The 20006-nt window shown below is 35.8% G+C and overlaps 1 protein-coding gene across 1 annotated transcript in view; it reads right to left on the bottom strand.

Annotated features, from left to right (window-relative positions):
- Nucleotides 1-20006, bottom strand: part of ITGA4 (integrin subunit alpha 4) — a gene marked incomplete at its 5' end in the record, with an annotated part of 82180 nt that overhangs the window by 12090 nt on the left and 50084 nt on the right. The window contains 3 exons of the mRNA XM_084242177.1: nucleotides 637-787; nucleotides 12398-12474; nucleotides 14440-14589. Coding sequence (XP_084098303.1) covers nucleotides 637-787; nucleotides 12398-12474; nucleotides 14440-14589 — 378 coding nt within the window. The remainder of the gene's footprint in view (nucleotides 1-636; nucleotides 788-12397; nucleotides 12475-14439; nucleotides 14590-20006) is intronic.

The raw sequence follows: 20006 nt of genomic DNA, 5'->3' as shown, positions 1-20006 counted from the left end.
ACTGCAGATGCTGCGGGCAACTTCGCAACTCAGCGCTCAGCCGCTGTGCCACCAGGGAGGCCCCCTATCTATTTTTTTAACTAAGTATAATATCATAGTATCATGCTATTATGGTTTTGGTTTGTTGAGGTAAAGTAGGTTTACATCATTATGTCTGCTTTGAGGTTTGAGGGTTATAATTTAACCGCTACCTCTACAAATGTATATTCTCACACCCTGTCCAACATCAGTACCCCAAATAATCCTCTACCGTGTTTCTTGGGGCCCCTTCCCTCTCACACTCACCATCTAGTTGCCTAAATTTCAGTCTGATGGTAAAGGTTTTTTTTTGTTTGGTTTTGCCTGAACCTTTGTTATGTTTTCCTGTACTCCACAGGTAAGTGGGACCGTCCTGTATTTGCCTTTCTCCTTCGACTCATTTCTACTAGTATTATCCTCTCCAGTTCAATCAATATTGTCACAAATAGCAAGAATCCATTCTTTTTTTCACAACTGGGTAATATTCCATTGTATATTTCACACATACACACACACACACACACACACAGAGAGAGAGAGAGAGAGAGAGAGAGAGAGAGATATTTTTCTGATCTATTCCTCTGTTGTTGGGTATTTAGGTTTGTTTTTGATACTTACCAGATCTAGAATCTTAATGAAATAAAGACCGGAGGGCACTTTGATATGCAGAGTTGTTTCATATGCATCATCTCCAGCATTAAACAAAGATACATTCAACATTAATGTCTTCATACTTCCAACAGCAAGATAGGTTTTGTTTTCATGTGGCCTGAAAATTAAGTAGTATTATTTAGTTGTAGCTGGGAAATAAAAATCCCATCTCATTTATCCTCAAATAAAATACTGATTTGGAAAAACCATGGAAATAACTCCAAGAAAGTAGATGAAAATCCATGTTAAAAAAGAACTCAGTTCCCCATAGCTTTGAAATATTTCCCAAGAAAAGGCTTTTAAATAGTTACCATTAAACTTAACTGCTTTCGGTTTTCTTTCCAGTTTAACTTCTGCTTTCTATAATTTTAAGTTTTTCTTCATTATTTCACAATGTTTTTCTAAAAGCAAAGCACATTTCTTTCTTCTTAAAAAATCCTTCAATAGACTGAAACTAGCTGCCACAGAAACCAAGAAACCAAGGAGAAGGAGGAGGGGAATAGAGGGAACTAGGAGAAGAGAAGAGAGAGAAAATTTCCATCAAAATAGAAACTGTTTAGGTAGAACTGAGCCTGTCAGCATCGAGGACTACTATGTACAGAAAACAAGTCCAACTAAAATGTGTGGGCTTAGAATTTCTTAAGGTGTGCCGGGTACCTCTACCAATAACTAGACTAACAGAATTGCAGAAATGTTTCACTGCTCTGTGGAGAAGGTGAGCAGGCTGCTGTAAACTCAGATTTAAGTTCTGGCTCTATCCCTAGTTCTTCTGAGGGAGGAGGGCTCACTTAGCCTCTTTTAGCCTCAGTCACCCCATCTGTAATAACTACCATTCAGTGAAGATTTGGGTTATGTACAGTCTATGATATTCTCACAACACATTTATATATTAGGAACTTGAGGCTTAAGGAATTTAGCCAAGACCCACTGCTAGAATATTCTCAAGTCTCAAGGTCAATGAAAACTCTTAACCTACGCAGTTTATTCTCCCTATTAAAGGATTAGAAGTCATGAACACTAAAGAAAACTTTCAGGATACAGCATGTTATGATTCTGTAAGCTTTCATCATAAACAGATGTTTTTAGATATTCAATGGTAGATTTTTTTTTAAATAATTAGATCAACCAGAGAAGGATGTGAATAAGGACAGAGTTTAAGAATGGGTTTAAAAATTTTTGCTTTTAAGCATTACCAGAAGATGCATGACTGACAAACTGAACATAAAAGCTCCTGTATAGTAAATCATTATGTTTATTAACTTTGGTACAAAAATAGCCTTGAAAAAGTTTCCACCATTATAGAGCTTGTCTAGTAAAGGACAGACATAAATGTACATGAGTATAAATACAAGGGAAAGTTTATGAATGAAGGACTCTGGGAGACCAGAGCAGGGAACCACTTTTGCCTGGGGTGTCAAAGGCATGTAGTTTCTTGCTTTTCTATTCTTATTACATAGGGTGAGCTGAATGAAGTTTTTTTTTTTTTTAAAAAAAAAAAAACTCTTTGAATTAATAAAACTCTAAATAAAGCATTTAGGCTCATGATTGAACTTAACTTGGATTATACCCTTAATGCTTTCTCAAATCCTTCTCCAATCCAGTTTTCACATACCAAAGAGGGTCACTTTCCAGAAAGTAAATGTGCCTGCTTAATATCCTGCAGTGCCTTCAAGAAAGAGTCTAACTCATTGGCATGACAAATGAGGCTTTCAAGAACTAGCCTCTGTGTCACTTTCCTCTGCACCACTCACTTGCTTTTAGACAGGTGTGTTCAAACCCTACTTCCAGCAGCTCCTCGACTTTTAACATCTTTCCTCTTGATGCATCTGCCTCGCTTGTACTTGTTCTTCAAGGTTCAGTTTAATGGTAACATCAAATTCTTGAAAGTTTTACAGTTTTTACCCAGCCTAGCATTCCCCCTAACCAAAGTCAGATGGTGGCTTCTTCCAGAGTACCTAGGGCAGCTCTATAAAACATTATTTCCACAATCTGGTTTTTCTCACCACTAGACTACATTGTTCTGGAGAGATGATGGGTCATGACTATTATCATTGTTTTCTCAGGGTCTAGCAACGGAGTATTCAAAAATACAATTGGTATTTAAATGTATCAAACATTAAAGAGGTTTGGGTAACACTAAAGGAACACATGGGGGAAAATTGGGGAAACTATTGGATACATGTTTGCTAAAAGTTCATGAATTCATCATTATAAATTCTGTCGAATTATAGTTATGTTTATCTGTTCTGTGATGATACACAAATCCTAAAAGTGACACTAAGATAAGGAACATCTACACCACTCATGTGCTCTGTACCCAGCCAATACAACCAACGTTTTAGGAGCAATACAATTCATGGTAACCTCAGTCATAGAGAGAGGTATAGTTTTTGAGAGGTAAAATTATTAATTCTCACGAACATCAGAATATACACACAGGTTACAAAGTTTGGGAATGTTTCTCCACCTGTATGCCTCTAATACAATTTTGTGAAACTGAACAAACAGGTTACTTAAAAGTTCTTCTCCTCTTATCCTGATTTTTCCCATCTTCAACTTATTTACCAAGGCAGAACACACATGTAGAAAAATGCACTATCCTAAATATACAACTCGGTAAATTTTTTAAAACCGAATACATGCAGGAAATCAAGACCCAGACCAAAGAAAACATCACCAGCACTTGTGCCCCTCCAGTTGCTGCCCCACCTACCATCTTGCTTTTCCTAGTACAGACTGTCTTTGCCTGGTTTTATAATTTATATAAATAGAACCACAGAATATGTCATCTTTGCGTTTTAGCTTTTCTTTACTCAAGATTATGTGTGCAAGATCAAGCTATATCAATGCATAGAGTTGGACAATGTTTAATTTCATTGGTGAATTTATCCCACTTTGGCAATTCTACTTTGGAGCTATTATATTCCTGTGAGGAACACAAGTATGTAATTCTGTTGGATCAGTTGCCCTATCAATGAGCAGAGTGAAATGTACAGTTTTTTAATCCAGAATTTTAACCCAGATTTTAATTCCTCAAAATCTCTAAGTCAGGCTAATTTTAGCAATCAGCTTAAATTATATTAACAAACTGCATATAATTAACAGAACACACCATACTTCAAGGAGCTATATTTAAATGACAAAAGATGAAATGTTCTGCAGTGTAGAGTAAAAGCAAGCATACTCGGAGCCACTGTGTGAGAGTTTAGAGATGTTTCCTAAAACGCACATTCAGACCTCTGCGGGTTATGGGCTGCCTTGGTGCCACCATGACAGAGCTGAGTAGAAGACACAGACATCACTTTCCCACAAAAAATAACATAGTTACTACTTGTCTTCTCATGAAGAATGCTCTCTGCCATAGAGCAAGCTGTTGAGTATAATAAATTTCAAAATAAGCACACCATATACTATTACTGCATTTAAAAGCTCCATATTCTGACAATAGAGGTTTCATTATTTCACACAGTATGACACACCATTAGGAAGAAGTGACCCCCTCCCCAGAGTCAGAGTTCCTTGACTGATACTCAAGACACTGAGAAGAAAGGAATGAGAACATGTTCATATGCAGCTTCTCTAGCTTCAGATCTCTGGATTTAAGAAATCATTTCTTGAAGGATGTGTAATAAGCAAAGCAGTTATTCTAAAGCATGGTTATCATTTCCAGGTGAAAGACGCTTGATAGTATGCTATTTCTCCCTACATTTTAGGGGATGGCTGCAACTTACTTATGTCTGTGTTGAAAACCTTTGTGTTATGGTAGGAACACATCTGCTTGGTAGCACTGCGTTAAATGGCAGAGAGAAAACGTGTGGCAACACGGCTGTCCTACATTCCCCCTACTGTTCTATAATCATGTTACAACTAAAGGAACCTAAGAGGTTCTAAAAGTAAACTTCAGCTTGACATTAAAGTTTAATTAAGACTTGTAGAAGAGCTGCCTAGAAATAGACATTTATAAAATATTCTGGCTTGGAACCAAAGCATTAGTCACTGAACACCTTTGGGAAAGAAGTTGGCACTTAGACAAGCAACAGAAGGTGAAAGCACTGCATAAACAGCTAGGTTCCAAGACAACAGCAAATTAAAGAGAAACACAATGTTCACATTTCAGCAGCTAGACTCCTGGTTTATTTTCCATTTTTAAGCTATTTTGCTACATTACCATAATTATGATTCTACTTCCTTTTTTTTACATACATCTTACCGTATCTTGATTCATTAACAAGGTGCCATCGGGAAGATACCCACCAGCTTTTTATGTGAGACATAATAAAGGACCAGGTGCACATCTGGAAGTGCGACAAGACTGAACCAGAGCTTTCCCCGGGAACCATAGTTCATTCTTCATTAAAACATGCATAATGCAGACTTGAAATTTACAAAGCAGCCTAGAATCCACATAATTTAAACAAATGAAAGTACTGTGTACATACAGAATCATAACTTAATAAGTGAAAGAGGAAAAATAGAAAAATGATGTATTTCAGTAGTACGCTCTATGTTTTTTCCTGAGTGAATGATATTGTTTTATTTTGCAAGAAATGCTCCCCAGAGTCTTAGCCTAATGAATGCAGTTTGTCTCGATAAAATGAATTAATGCTTTGTTACTAACTTGTTTTTAATCAAGATGCTGAGACCAAATATAACATAAACTGATGTGTACTTGTGTCAAGGTACCTGCAGTAAGTCAATAGGCCCGAGTAAAATGTTACCTTCTTTTCTCTTTACTATTGACTTGAGGAAAAAAGAAAGCATTAGAAATTTCTCATTAATACACCAGTTACCTGACATCTAGAAAGGCTTTATTAAATACAGGCAAACTCACTGAGGTCCAGAGGAGCACAGCCAAAGAACATGAACTGGAAGACTGAACTAGTATTAGCATGTGTCAGTGTATAAAGCATATAACTCATCGTCCCCAAGCTCTAACATTAATGAGGAAATTATTCCTATCACCTCCACTTTCAAAATGAAGGATTTGTTAGATTTGCTGTTTTGGGGTACCAGTTTAGTGGCAGATGTTGTTCATAGGTCACTGTCTTGCAACAGTGATTTCCTTTCTTAGCTACTAACATAACCCCAGGTTATTCAGGTAGAACTCCCCCGATAACACAGAAGACAAGGTCCTTGTTCAGCTTCAGGGAAAGGTTATGATCAATCATAATATGATCAAAATCTCACCATTCTCCTTCACTGGGGTAGATTTAAAGTGAGCATGGGACACAGACTGGGTTAATCAGAAGTCTGCTAAGTGCCTGGAATTGTCTTAGGCAGCATTGAGAGGACATAGAATTTTGCTCTTGCTTCCTATTTCTTGTCAGGTCCCTGGGCACTGCTACCTCTGGTGATCACAGGGCAAAAGCCAAGAGAAGTGGAAAGATAACCATGAGTATCCAGTTTCAGGAGCTCCACACTAAGCCTGAAAGCACCTCCTCCAGACTGCTTACTATGCAAAATAATTAAATGCCATTATTGTTTAAGTCACTATTAGTCAAATATTCTGTTGCTTGCAGTTGAAAGCATTCTTAATTGATAGGAGCAGTTGTTCAGGAAAAGCCTGCATGGTTTACCCGGAAGCACAACTGAGGCATAGGAGTGTCATTTACATCGACAATATAAAGATTTGATTTCAAACTGCTGATGGAATGGCAAGTGCCTTCTATATTTGTAATCTTGATCAAATTGTGTGTGTTAATTTTCATTTTACAGTGGCAGTACATTTGAATATAGTTGATTTTTCTGAGACTTTATATTTGGGGAGGAAGCTCAACTTAGAAAAATAGGACAGACTGCATAAGTACTGCTTAGTTTGTGGTTGGCAGTCTACTACTGCAGTGTTCAGAAATTCATGTCCTTTACTGAGTACATACATTTACCGAGAGCAGGTCTACAGCTCTGGGGCACATAAATGCCACTGGCGTCTGTAGAGTTATAGTCAGGAGAGTGCATAGAACATATTGCCTATTATTACTGAGTAGAGAGAGGACACTTTAGTGGGAGAAGCAAATTTTTGTCTAATACAGTATAATTTAATATGCAAAGCAGCTTGTGAGAACCTCTCACTGTGAGTGTGAAAAGGTAAATAGAAGGATTTTCAGGAATTAGGAAATTCCTGAAATAAGTGATCATTTGCATTAAAAAAAGCCTTTAAATTCCCTAATTGATACAAAAGGTGTGGTGTTCCTACTGTATTTTGCACTGGCATTCATGATACTGTAAATCTCAAAAGGCTAAAACCTGTTGACCCAGTCATGGTCAGCAGCACCCCCAGGATATAAAAAAACAACAAGCTGGGGAAGAAGGCTGGAAAGTATATAGAAAAAGTTTAGAAGTTATTGGCAAAATTTCAATTTATGACCAAACTAAAACTTATCATGATCTATATATATTAAAATCATAATGTATCAAAAATTACTTTTATTGAACCTTCATGTGTGCCAGGTTTTGTTTGTTGTATTTGGCCTGTATTATTGCATTTTCTCTTTAAAACAACTTTACACAGTAAAAACTATCTCTTTATCAAAGGGGAAAGAGGTTTCACAGAGATTAAATCAGCTAGAAAATGGTTGGTAAACTTGAACCAGGTTATTTTGACTTCAAAACTGAAACTCCTAAAGAGACTTCCATTGTCCCAATGTATATTCTTTGCGCCTCTGTTAAATATTAGTTGACCATATATATGTGGTTTTACTTCTGGGCTCTCTATTCAGTTCCATTGTTCTATGTATCTGTTTTTGTTCTAGTACTATACTGATTTTATTATTATGGCCTTATAATATAGTTTGAAGGTTGGGCCTGTAAATGGTGCTGAGAAAACTGGACTGTCATGCAAAAGAATGAAACTAGACTACTATCTCACACTGTACACAAAGATCGACTCAAAGTGGATAAAAGACTTGGATGTAAGACCAGAAACCATGAAATATATAGAGGAAAACATAGGCAAAACACTCCATGACATAAGCTTCAGAAACATCTTTAAGGGCACATCTCTAGAAGCATGCAAAACAAAGGAGAATATAAACTAGGACTACATAAAATTAAAAAGCTTCTATATAACAAAAATAGCAACCAACACAAAGAGACGCCCTACTGAATGGGAGAAAATTTTTGCACACCATACAACTGATAAGGGACAGATATCAAAGATCTACAAAGAGCTCACACAACTCAACAAAAGCAAAGCACACAAACCAATCAAAAAATGAGCAGAAGAGCTAAATACTCTTTTCCAAAAAAGAAATTGGCAAATGGCCAATGGGCATATGAAAAAATGTTCAACATCACTTATTAGGGAAATGCAAATCAAAACCACAATGAGACACTACCTCACAACTGTGAGAATGGCCCATAAAAATAAACAAAAACAAACAAAAAATGCTGGTGAGGAAAACAACATTGCTAGTGGGAACACAAATTGATCCAGCCACTATGGAGAGATGCATGAAAGTTCCTCAGAAACACTAAAAATGGATCTACCCTAAGGACCCAGTGATTCCACTCCTAGGAATCTACCCATAGGACACAAAAACACTAATCCAAAAGGAAACCTGCACCCCTATGTTTATTGCGGCACTATTTAAGATAGCTAAGATGTGGAAACAACCTAAATGCCCCCCAAAAGATGAATGGACAAGAATATGTGGTCTATATACACAATGGAATCCTACTCAGTGATCAAGAAAGACAAACTAATACCATTTACAGCAACATGAACAGACCAGGGAGGGATTATGCTATACAAAATAAGTCCGAAGGAAAAAGATCTATATCGAATGGTTTCACTTAAATGGGGAGTATAGAGAAACCAAACAAAGGATCAGAAAAACCACAAAACCTGCAAGCTGACCATAGATTTGAGGCAAACAGCAAGGCAGTAGGAGATATGGATAAGGGTCAAATAGGGGAGGGACGAGCATAAGGGACTGTGGTGATGAATCATAGTGTTGTGGGAGAACTACAGGATGAGGGGAGAAATCAAATACTGTCTAAAAATTAACCATGATGTAAGAAAAAAGCTACAAAAAACAAAAATGAAATTCTTAATCACTCTATCACATTGATTCTCAGATTTTAGTGTGGTAAGAACCACTTGGAGGCTTATAAATAATGAACATTTCTGGTCATGTCTCCATAGATACTGATGTGTATGGTCTGCATAAAGGAAACTGCATTTCTATCAAACATTGCAAGTGATTCTCATGAAGGTGACACAAGGAACACAATTTGAGAAACACTGCCCTGCACTCTGTTGGCTGCCATTTGAAAACATAGTGGACTTAGTTCCACTAAGACATATATTATCTCTTCAAATTAAAAATTCAAAATAGACTGTGTAATTTCTTATTGTTATAAAATACATATTCAATTAAGGAAAAGCAAATAATTTGATTAAATGAAAAGTAATGCATCTTAATTAAATAAGATGTATTTTCATTCTGAAGAAAAGAAGCATTCTTAGTAATTTTTCCATGTAAAGGTCAATGTGTCATTTTCTCAAAGCCCACAGGGATTGCAATAAAAGGTGACAAGCCCCCAGCAGAAGTGTATGAGTTAAGAATATGAAAACACTCCTTTTTTATAGCTTAGATAAACAACTCCACACACAACTTTTCTTCCTATCTAAGGTCTAGAATGGCAAAAACAATAAGGAAACTGAGCATTTTAGGAAAACACCAAGAAAAGTAAACATTTCAGAAAGAAAATACATACAGGAAAATGATGATTATAAATTATTCAACTAATAAATCAACAAAGGAACCACATTTCATGCTGTGACACAAAGCACAAAGTTAGTAGTCATTGTTTTGGGGCTATACAGGCAGCCAATCTGGATAATTTAAGTATATAAAGTCCAATTATCAATCAAATAGGTTAGGGCGCTTCTTGGCCCTCAAACTGTGGATGCTTAAGGCTATACTGGCATTGCTGACATGAAAATAATTAATCTATTCTCTGCCATATGTGATCTCACCCCAGCAGGGTACACAACATTGTTTGTCAACCTTTTTACTCATTTTTAGTTGACTTCCTACCCTGTTTATCTTAACAGCTATTCTGAATTTTCCCCCATTTTGTTCTAGTTCCCAAATCCCTCAAGGCCCTCACTTTCCATATAAAAGCTAGCTTTTTATCTTGACCATCTATGAATTCTCGATATTTCCCTTCCTTCCACATTAAGATTTCTTAATATCAAACATCTTTTCACAGATACTTAAGATAAAGAAAATCTTAACTTTTTTCTAAGGCTAACTCCACCAGCTGAGTCTCATCTGGTCATATATGCTATTTCTCTTAGGATCTTGTTCCATTTCCGGCAAACATCTATTAGTTACCTACAACATTTCAGGCATTGTGTTAGGAGCTGGTGACAAAAAAGAAGGGACTCCACTTTGAAGCAACTTACAACACAGTGTGGAGACAGACATTACAGTGGTGAGCTCAGGTGCTATGGGACTGGGGCATAGGGTGACTTCAGTTTATGTAGCTGGGGAGAGAAGGGGCTTTACCTAGGAAACCTTGACTCAGGAAGGCACGACGTGGCTAAGCAACTGTAAGTATTCCACCTTCAGAGGGAAAAGTCCCATGAATTGGGGGGAAAGGAAACTCAAGCATTTAGATTAAATGCTGCAATGAGCCATTCAAGTGTTGCTACCATATGTGTGGGTTAAAAGTTCACTCTGGAAACTGTGGTAGAGGATTTAGAAGAAAGCAAAATCTGAGACCAGTAGTCCCAAAAGCAAGACAGTTCCGCAATCTAAGTAGGATACTGACTGGAGCAATAGTGATAGAGATACAGAAGTATGATGGATTAAAAAATACATTTAGGTGGTAATATTACGGGACATACTAAATTAGATATCAGGAATAAGAAAGAGAGAAGAATGCAGACCGTGTTCTAGATTTCTGGCACTGTTGGTTAACTAAGGGTTGTGTCATTTGGTGGGCAATGATTGGGCACCCAAGGGGATATGCCTCATGGATAACTGGATGTGGGGGTATTGAGCTCAGAGATACTGACTTGGCATCAAAAGTGTAGGCAGGCCAGGTAGTTGTGGGCAAGAGTATCTAGGGAAGATATGGAAGTGTGAGAAAGGAGTGAGAAAGGACCATTTAGGGAAATAACAGCTAAAATCGAAGATCTTCTAAAGACCACGAGGAGAACAGGCTAGAACGTTGAAGAGTAGGATGGCATCACAGAACTTAAAGCAAAAGTTGTTCAGAAGAGAAAGTAAATAACTGTCAAATGCTTCAGAGGAGAGTGCAAGGAGAGCCTAAAAAGTGCCTCCCTGGATTTAGGGAGATTTCTCTTTCCAATTGATTCTTTTCCCTGCCTTTGTCCCTTGCTTATATCTTCCTACGATTAATAATATTTGATAAATACATAAAAACGTGTCTGTTGAACCAGCTGATTCCCAGTACATTCTCCTTCCCTTAATCATGGACTGTCATTTGGCTACCACCACACTGAAAATTTCTACCTTAAAATTTGCCAGTGACATCCTTTTCTTCCATTACTCACATTTTAAATGCCAACTCCTGTGACCTTTCTGTATGTTCTCTGATCTTTTAATGCCTTTTTACAATATTAACTCTTCTTTTTACAGTATCCATAGGTTATTTCACCATGGACTTGGCTCTTCTCAGTTCTCTGAAGATACCTTTTCAGGATCCCTCAAGGACTCCCTATTCTTGGTTCACCTTTAAATAAAATTGCCCCAGCAAGATTTGATTTTTAGTTCTTACCTTTATGACATTCTCATATCTACACCCACCCCCCCACCCCACCCAATTCTCAATCCCCAGGCATTATCACTAGTCACTAATGTATAGAGGATTTCCAAATATATCTTGACCTAGATTTTCAAGTGGAGAGCTATGTACAGAAGTCCTTCCAAAGTCAACATGCCCAAATCTAAACCTGCCTCCTTTACATCCCTACCTCCCCCAAATAGTTACCCATTTTCCTGTCCTTTGGCTAATGCCCTTTTCACTTCTTTCAATTCCCAAGAGTAATCAGCCTTCAATGTGAACTATGGATTCTCTCTCTCTAGTCTTCATTTTCACATTTTCCCTCTGTTATGCAAAACTAATAGAACAGGAAATCTAGGCATAATACAAATCTGCAATGTTTCATTCCCCATCATAAATTACTAACAACAATCAACATTCATCCAGTTTTCACCTTGTACTAGGAGCTATTCTGAACACATCACATATTTTCCTTTCACTGTTTTCCCTTCTATGAATTTAGAAGCAAATACGAAATTTTTTTGTACATCAGTTTGAATTTTGTAATCAGATTCCTGGGTGATAAAAAATTGAGCATTGCGTAGTGAAGGTTAGCTCATTTTGACACCAAAATTCTATTAGCTGGCATTTACAAATATCTAAAATATAACTACAGTTCTGATAATGACAGCCCAAAGCACAGTTAAATTCTGAAATACCTCCTGGGTTTTAATAAAGATAAAATATGCTTCATAAAGCTAGGTGCTCACAAATTCTCATTCTTTCAAAAGAAATGGTAATCTCTAAGTTGTGCACCGCTTGGGGGTGATGGACAGATCACTATATCTTTCTTGGGAGTGTGAGGTTTGTTTCTAGTTCTTTAAATGCTACCAAACCCCAAGGATTAGTACTTAGTCTGTTTCTCTTTGGAATCCCACACATACACATTCATTATCACATCTTGATGAATAACAGAATATGTTACACTTACCTCAAAAATCCAACTTTTGCAGAAACCTGCAAATCAGCAGAACAATTTTCATAGGCACAAAATCTTGCAAAGTTTACCTGGAAATAAAATATGATAAAATTTGCATCTTAATCAGTAGGGATATGTTTCTATGTTTTTAATTTTTTTAATTAAGGTAACATTAGTTTTCAACATGGCATATGATTCAGAAATACAGCATCCCACCTCTTCAAGTGTATGTCACCACACCACAACCATCACCAAGAAAAAGACATTCATAAACACACAAGGGAAAATGAAATTAATTTTATTCTACCTCACCTGAAAAGTTCCATTTGAGAATTAGTAGGTTTAAATGGCAAGTAATTGCATGGCTAAAGAAACTAAATTCTTCCAACAGGCAAATGTAAAGCCTAGATTTGTTAAGCAGAAATATGGTCGCTTTTCACAACTATTATGAAAGAAAAATTAAGCTTAAACAAACTGTGACAGTACCTTGCGCAAGTGTTTAAAACCTGTGTTGCTAGGCTTTTCTTTGTCAGGTTCCTCTCAATTTAAAATTTTCTGTGGTGGCAGCAATCTGACCCCATTTGTTACAGATAAGCATGACACTTAATTTTCACAGATGGTAGGACATTGCTTTGTATTTGTTGAAAATAAAATGTAGACAATTTTCAGGACACATTGAATAAAATTAGGTATATCATGAAGGTTCCAGATGTTGTTTAATTCTGGGTATTTTAATAGAACCCAGAGATACTCTGCATACCACATGGAAAGACCCAAGGAATAAGCTGGATGAAAGAAAAAAACAGAAATAGAGACAAATTAAGGCAGTTGAGAGGAAAATGTGAAAGAGATGCCGCAGAAAGAGAAAGTCAGAGAAGGAGTAGGTACACAAGATGGGAACAACACGCACAGATGTGCACAACACGCCACAGACAGCCTCCACCAGGGGAGCAGAGGCAAGGTAGAAACCCTTCTCTAAATGATTAAGTAAACACGACTTTTTCCTACCACTCTTATTTGTAACAAATGTCATTTAAGAATCAAAATATAGATTATCCTTAACGTAACTATAATACTTACAATATTGAGATTTTCATTACTAAAGACTTTTTAAAACAATTGATATTGAAAACTGAAGCTCAACAGAAGAGCGAAAAAAACTGACTTCCATAAATATTTTCATAGAAGGATAGAGAAAAAACTTGCATTTAAGATATCACCTTCATTAGACCTCTGATGTCTTACAGTGACTGAGGGACAATTTTGTTTGGGCAAGAGATGAGCTAGACTTTTAAATCTTCCTTTCATCTTTCACATTCTGCATGGCACTAGCAAATACTTTGATACTTTGAACAAAAGCTTCCACCATGCCCCAAATATCTAGTTGAACATGTTTTTGCATTGTTGGACAGTAAAGGTCAAGACAACTGCATCTTGGCCATAATACACACTGTCAGGGAAATGGTCAGAAAAAGCAGTTTACTGGTTAGAATAGAGGATCCTCTGAATATGCAGGACATGGGTGAAAAGCAGAGTTAACTTTCAGAATAAAAAACTGTTGTGTAAGAGAAAACGTTTACAAATGAGTAAAACCCAGAAAGGAAAATTGACTAACAAATTATGCGTGAATCCATGGCTAGAATGAGTGAGATAAAATCGGGAGGGTGGGATGGAAAATGAGAATAAGGATCAACTGGACACACATGAGGACACCAGCCAGCTGACCCATGAACACAACTCACTTCCACCCCATGTGCTCCCTTGTCATGTATTTTCTCCCCTGCAAGGCACCCAGGAAAGAAGCGAGCATTTATGTGTATGGGAAGCCATGGCTATGACTGTGTATTTTTAAATATTCAATTCAATATCCTAAGGGAGATGTAAAAAATAAGTAAAGAACAAACAAGACAACAAACCATAAATCTTTTTACATAATCAACCCATTCATAAAACATTTGAAGTGAATCTAAGCTCATTTCCCCAGAAATATAAAATACTAAAAAATTCTTTAATTGTATATCACAATGTTTTGAAGAAAAGGGAAATATGCTTACTGTTTTTTCAATCTTGTCTTTTTCTTTCTTCCGCTGAAGAATTGGCTGAAGAGGCGGGAATTCATCTGTGCTTCGTTTACTGATGACGTGATGCCCAAGGTGATAAGCAGCTTCAATCTGAATTGGGGTGAGGATGTCCCGCACATCTTTCTACATAAATTTCAAACCATAAAAATTAATAATGACAACAAGCATGTCCATAAAAACATATAGAATGCTCATCTTTTTTTCTGCAGTCTAAGACCAAACAACACATGGAAGTCAAAGAAAAATCTTACCTTTTAATCTAAACTATTTCAAAAAACTTGTATGTTTTTTCACATTATAAAAGCATTCCTATTTATTATGAAAAACACAAAAATAACACCATCTAAAAATAGTTAGATCTACATGTGGGCATATTTTCTTCCATACTGTTTCTATGCATACTTTTTATAACTTGATATTATAACATAAGCATTTTTCATTATAAACTCTTCACAAATAATTTTAAAGTGTCAATCAACATTTTATTCTATTTAATATTTCCCTGTAGCAGACTTGTAGAAACATGAAATTGCTTTATTTGAGTTTTCTTTAAATGCCTCTCAGTAACATTTTGATTCAAATTGATTCATATTAATTATGAAGCTTTATTTTCTATTCTTTATGGACCTTTTTCAACTTATATTTTCTAAGACTTTATGAATAATATAAAGGGAAACTAATTGTTTTGTGTATTTAATATTTTATCCTAGTACTTTACTACATTATATTAGTTGCTACAGTTTTTCTGTTTATTATGCTTTTATTCTTCACAAAGATGGTTCTTCAATGTATCAGTTACACAGGATTTATAACTTGTTTGGAATCCATTTTACTCAATAATTTTACTTACTAATTTTTATACCTGGTTCCTCATTCTTAATCTCATTTATATATAGTCAAAGTTAGTTCCGAATGATTAGTTTTTTTTTTTCATTTATTGTCTACTGCCCCTAAATTTATTACTCTGTCAAACCACATTTTTATTCTTTATTTCTACATGCAGGAATTATTTTTATCTTTTAAAAACATTTCACCAAGAACTTAAAAATTATGTTTTCATGTGATTACGTACTATCCTCCTCATTAAAGGGAATATATTACATCACTATCAAAATTATTAACATACATAGTACAAATAGAGTTATAACCAACAAGAGAGCAACTTTGAAAGCATTTGGCATCCTGTTAAGGAAACACTTTCACTAGATAGTAAAGGTGTTCTAGTATCTCAATCCCACGAAGATACATGGAAGTCAGGGAAGACATAAAATATGGTATCTTGGAGAAAGCGTTTATCCAAGATGTCCTTATCATAGAAAGGAGATTTTAAAAGTGTATTAAAATAGTTTCCCTTTTTTCTCCTTATCATGGAAGAGGGTGGGCAAATCATATCTTACTAACAAAGCAATTCATGAGGTTTTATTATAAAATTCAACTACAATTATATTGTAAGAAGTAAGACATGTTGATGGCAGATCTATAAAACAAGTATCTCAGGCATAACAAAAATTAAAAGTGAAAATGATGTCAGGACTTGAAAGGCAGAACTATTAGTAGATATAGTCCACCCACACAGGAATTATGCAGTTTTTTTGATATTCGAATTATTACTATACTCAGAAGGTACCTGAAGAATTGGTCACACACTTCAAAGCATTTCATACTAACAAGTTCAACACAAAGTTCGGTTTTACCCTACTCTTGATAATGTGCATTTCAATCTACAAGTACTTCTTGTTTAAATAAACAGATTTACAAAGAGCTACTTTACTATTAAAGAAGAGACTTCTGTGTTTTCACCAGGACTAGACATATTAACAAACCATAATTGAAGTTTATATTTATGCATGATGAGTTTCTCAGTAAATCTATGACATGACAATTGACAGACCTCCTAGGGAGTAATGTCAGTGGACCAGGTTTCTATTTAAAGACATGTCAGGATTGGGATACAGCTTACACATTACCGTCTCAAAGCAAATAAAGAACAGCTTTCTAAATTTCATCAATTAATAGTCCCTCATGAATAGAAAAAAATACTTGTCATGCAGACAACTGTTATACTACTTCATCTATGGCAACCTTTGCCAAAATCAATGAAGTAAATAAAGATGACACATAGCTCATAAAAGGCTGCATCTATTCTATGTCTTTACATAATTATAAAAAAGGATGTACTCTTCCATATCACAATATTATCAATATTGTCAATATTATCAATATTATCAATATACAATGGTTAAAAGCAAGTAGAATGGAGGTAAAGTTCTTGGGTTCAAATCTCAGATTCAGCACTTATTATCTTTGCAACCTTCGGCAAAATGCATAGCCTGACTCAATTACATCAGCTGAAAATGGGAGTAACAATGATGATGGTTTTGATACTGACACATTATTGTTGTGGAGATTCAACAGTACATAAATCACTTAGCACAATGCCTGACACTTAGCAAGGACATTAGACATGATATTCAAATGCATGTAATTTCAAAACGTAGCTATGTAAGCCAACCAAGGAATAACTGAATTTTAGTTTCTTATATAGATTTCCTTCATTATTCAAAAATTAGAGAATGCCTATTAAGTATGATTTGGTAGATTATTTTTGGGGTGTGAGGATGCTGTTACTGTTTATATTGCACATGCCCAGAAACAAAAAGTAACCTACCAAATCATACCAAATAGGCATGCTTTGATTTTGGATAGCAGAGGAAACCTGTGATAGAAATTCTCATGGACCTCCCTGGTGGCGCAAGGGGTTAACCACCGCACTATGCAATAGCAGCCAGCCAGGGAGCAACCCATATGGTGCAGCAGACCTCTCCTGACTCGCCCACTGCTCCCCTCAGCAGTGTATTTCAGTCAGTCAGTCTGCCTGTTCTGTTCCCCACTCTGTCTCTGGTGAGTCCTCTCACTCCCCGCATCTCTGGCCTGTACCCCAGCTCTTGCATACATAAATAAATCTTAAAAAAAAAAAAGAAATTATCATGAACATTTAAAAGGAATAAGAAAAAAAAAGACTACTGTCAACCACTGATTATTAAATAAAATATAAATTACATATAGAGTATTAGACTTGTCTTAAGTGGTAGGAACCTGAAGATTTGGAGCATGAAACAGAATACTCAAGATCATTCATTAACTTTCCATACTTATATAAGGAGATTGTTAAATTACTTGATAAGTGATCGTCTCAACACGAAACTTTGACCATAAAGGAATGTTGCAAATCAAGGCCCAAATCCCAAGTTATCAACTTGTGAAAACAGAACAGCTTGAAGCCCTGAGTATTACAATAGCAAACTTGATTAAATTATTCCCTAGGTGTAGGAGCTAGACAGCCACTGATTGTCCCTCCACATGTCCACTGTTTTAATTCTTCTCAACAAGCTTGCTTTGACCAAATCACATGTTATCTAATTCATACTAATTTTCCACAAGGTCTTCTCTACATCTGGTGTATATTACTTTCATTATCCTAATTAGCTATTAATTATGCTTTTCTCACAATATATAAAATGTATGTGCACTCTTGCAAGAACTGTATTTGACAGATATTCACACTTATTTAACTTTAACAGCTCCACCTAAGGACAAAAGCTATAATATCAAAAATGTCTTAAAGTGACTAATTAAGTGTTTGGAAGGAAAAAGTAGATTTGCTTAAAATTTTTAATTTGGATGGGCATGTGCTATCTATATTAAAAGTAATGACAATTCCATGCCACATTTTTATGGACAATTACATAAAATAGGGTACCCACAAGCATGCAAATTAGCAGAGGCCTGAAATTTCACAAAGCCTGTCTTGTTGACTTTGATGGAAATTTGTATTTATGGCCAACTTGAGAAATGAAATGCAGGCCCATATCATCTTACTATGTTTACGTAGTGAAGAAATTTATTTTAAGGGTGGAGCCAGGAAATACTTATATTCTTGAATGAAAGAATGATGGTATAAACATTTGAAGATATCTACTCATAGACCTACTGTGTACATGGCAGGCTCTGGGGATACAAAACTGAAAGTTACTATCTATGAATTATAGACACTGCCTATAACCCATAAATCCACAATGTTTTGGGGGATATACTTGAGTAAAAATATGCAAATAGTACAGAAGAAGGCAGGCCATTTAATCTGTGCTTGAAAGGGGATGTGAAATTCTTGTATAGAATAATTTTAATCAAGGTATATGTTAAGACTTATGTTTTTGTGCCATACGGGGAATGGTTTGGTGAGGAATAAGGTTAAAAGTATCTCCTCTATCCCAAATGTGTAATTAAAAGAGAAGGACTTAATAAAAGCTCAAGTTTTATGATGGAATTTGGGTTTAATTGCCAGATTCTCTATCATCAAAGACGTTAATGAGTTTTATAAACATAAGTAGGTTTAAAGACTTTCATTTGCATGAGATAATCAAGGAATTGTGAACAAGACTATAAACAAAATTCAATCTTTTCTTCACCTTCAGGTCCCCAATGACTTTTCTATGTAGCAATATTGATGAGATTTTTTTCCCGCTCATTCTCCTTAATACTCAATTCAGCAATTTGCTGATCCCACTTAGACCTCCAATTCAACATTTTTCCTTTTGTCCTTTACTCTCAATTTGTCCTTTGTCCTTTCTCCTCTCTTTATTCTACTTCAACTTAATGGCAGCAATATAACCATTTGTTTGCATACTCCTTCAATGTTGTCACCTTCCTTAGGAAACCACAGCTCTGGTAACTGTAACTCTTCATTAGCTGTAATTTTCACCTGTAAGGTTAAATGATGGGAAAAAACAACCATACTGAGTAATCTCACTTATGACCATGACAAAAATAGATCATAATTTAGACATATCACAACCAAATTGTACTTCCTGACTCTCTCACTTCCCTAGAAGACTATTACATCTTCCCACACCCCACCTCCCCATCCCTACTCAAGCTAATGCATTTGCTTTGTACATCACTGAGATAGTAAAGCAATCAGAGAAAACTTCTGCAGTACTCCCACCACAGCTACCTAGCATCTGCAAACACATGGAGCTGAACTATGCATGTGCCTACCTATAACATTTAAATATTTAATACAACCCTTGTCTTTAAGAAATATGGTAAATGCTTCACTCTATTAAAGCACATGATCAGCACAAACACATGTTTTTTTTTTTTGCATAGTCACCATTTATTTTTTATGGTAACTATTTTTTTAATTTTTATATTCCCCATACAATTGCAACCCCCTTACTTTGACCCCAATTCCTCCTTTCCCTGCCCCACCATAGTGTGTCTCTGGTTCACAGTTGTTTGTTGATTTTGATTTTTTCTTTCTTATAGCTATTCTTTTTCCTGGTCCCTTGTCTAGGTTTTCTAGATTCCTGCTATGAGTGAGACCATCCGGTATTTTTCTTTTTCTTTCTGGCTTATTTCACTGAGCATGATCCCTTCCAGCATGATCCCTTCCATGTTGCTGCAGATTGCATGTGTTTATTTTTTTTTGAATGCTGAGTAATATTCCATGGTGTATATGTACCACATCTTCTTGATCT

The sequence above is a fragment of the Talpa europaea genome (genome assembly GCF_964194135.1).
Source record: "Talpa europaea genome assembly, chromosome: 1".
NCBI classification, from domain to species: Eukaryota; Metazoa; Chordata; class Mammalia; order Eulipotyphla; family Talpidae; genus Talpa; species Talpa europaea.
Note: the sequence above shows the minus strand (reverse complement) of the source record. Positions and strands in the feature narration are given on the sequence as shown.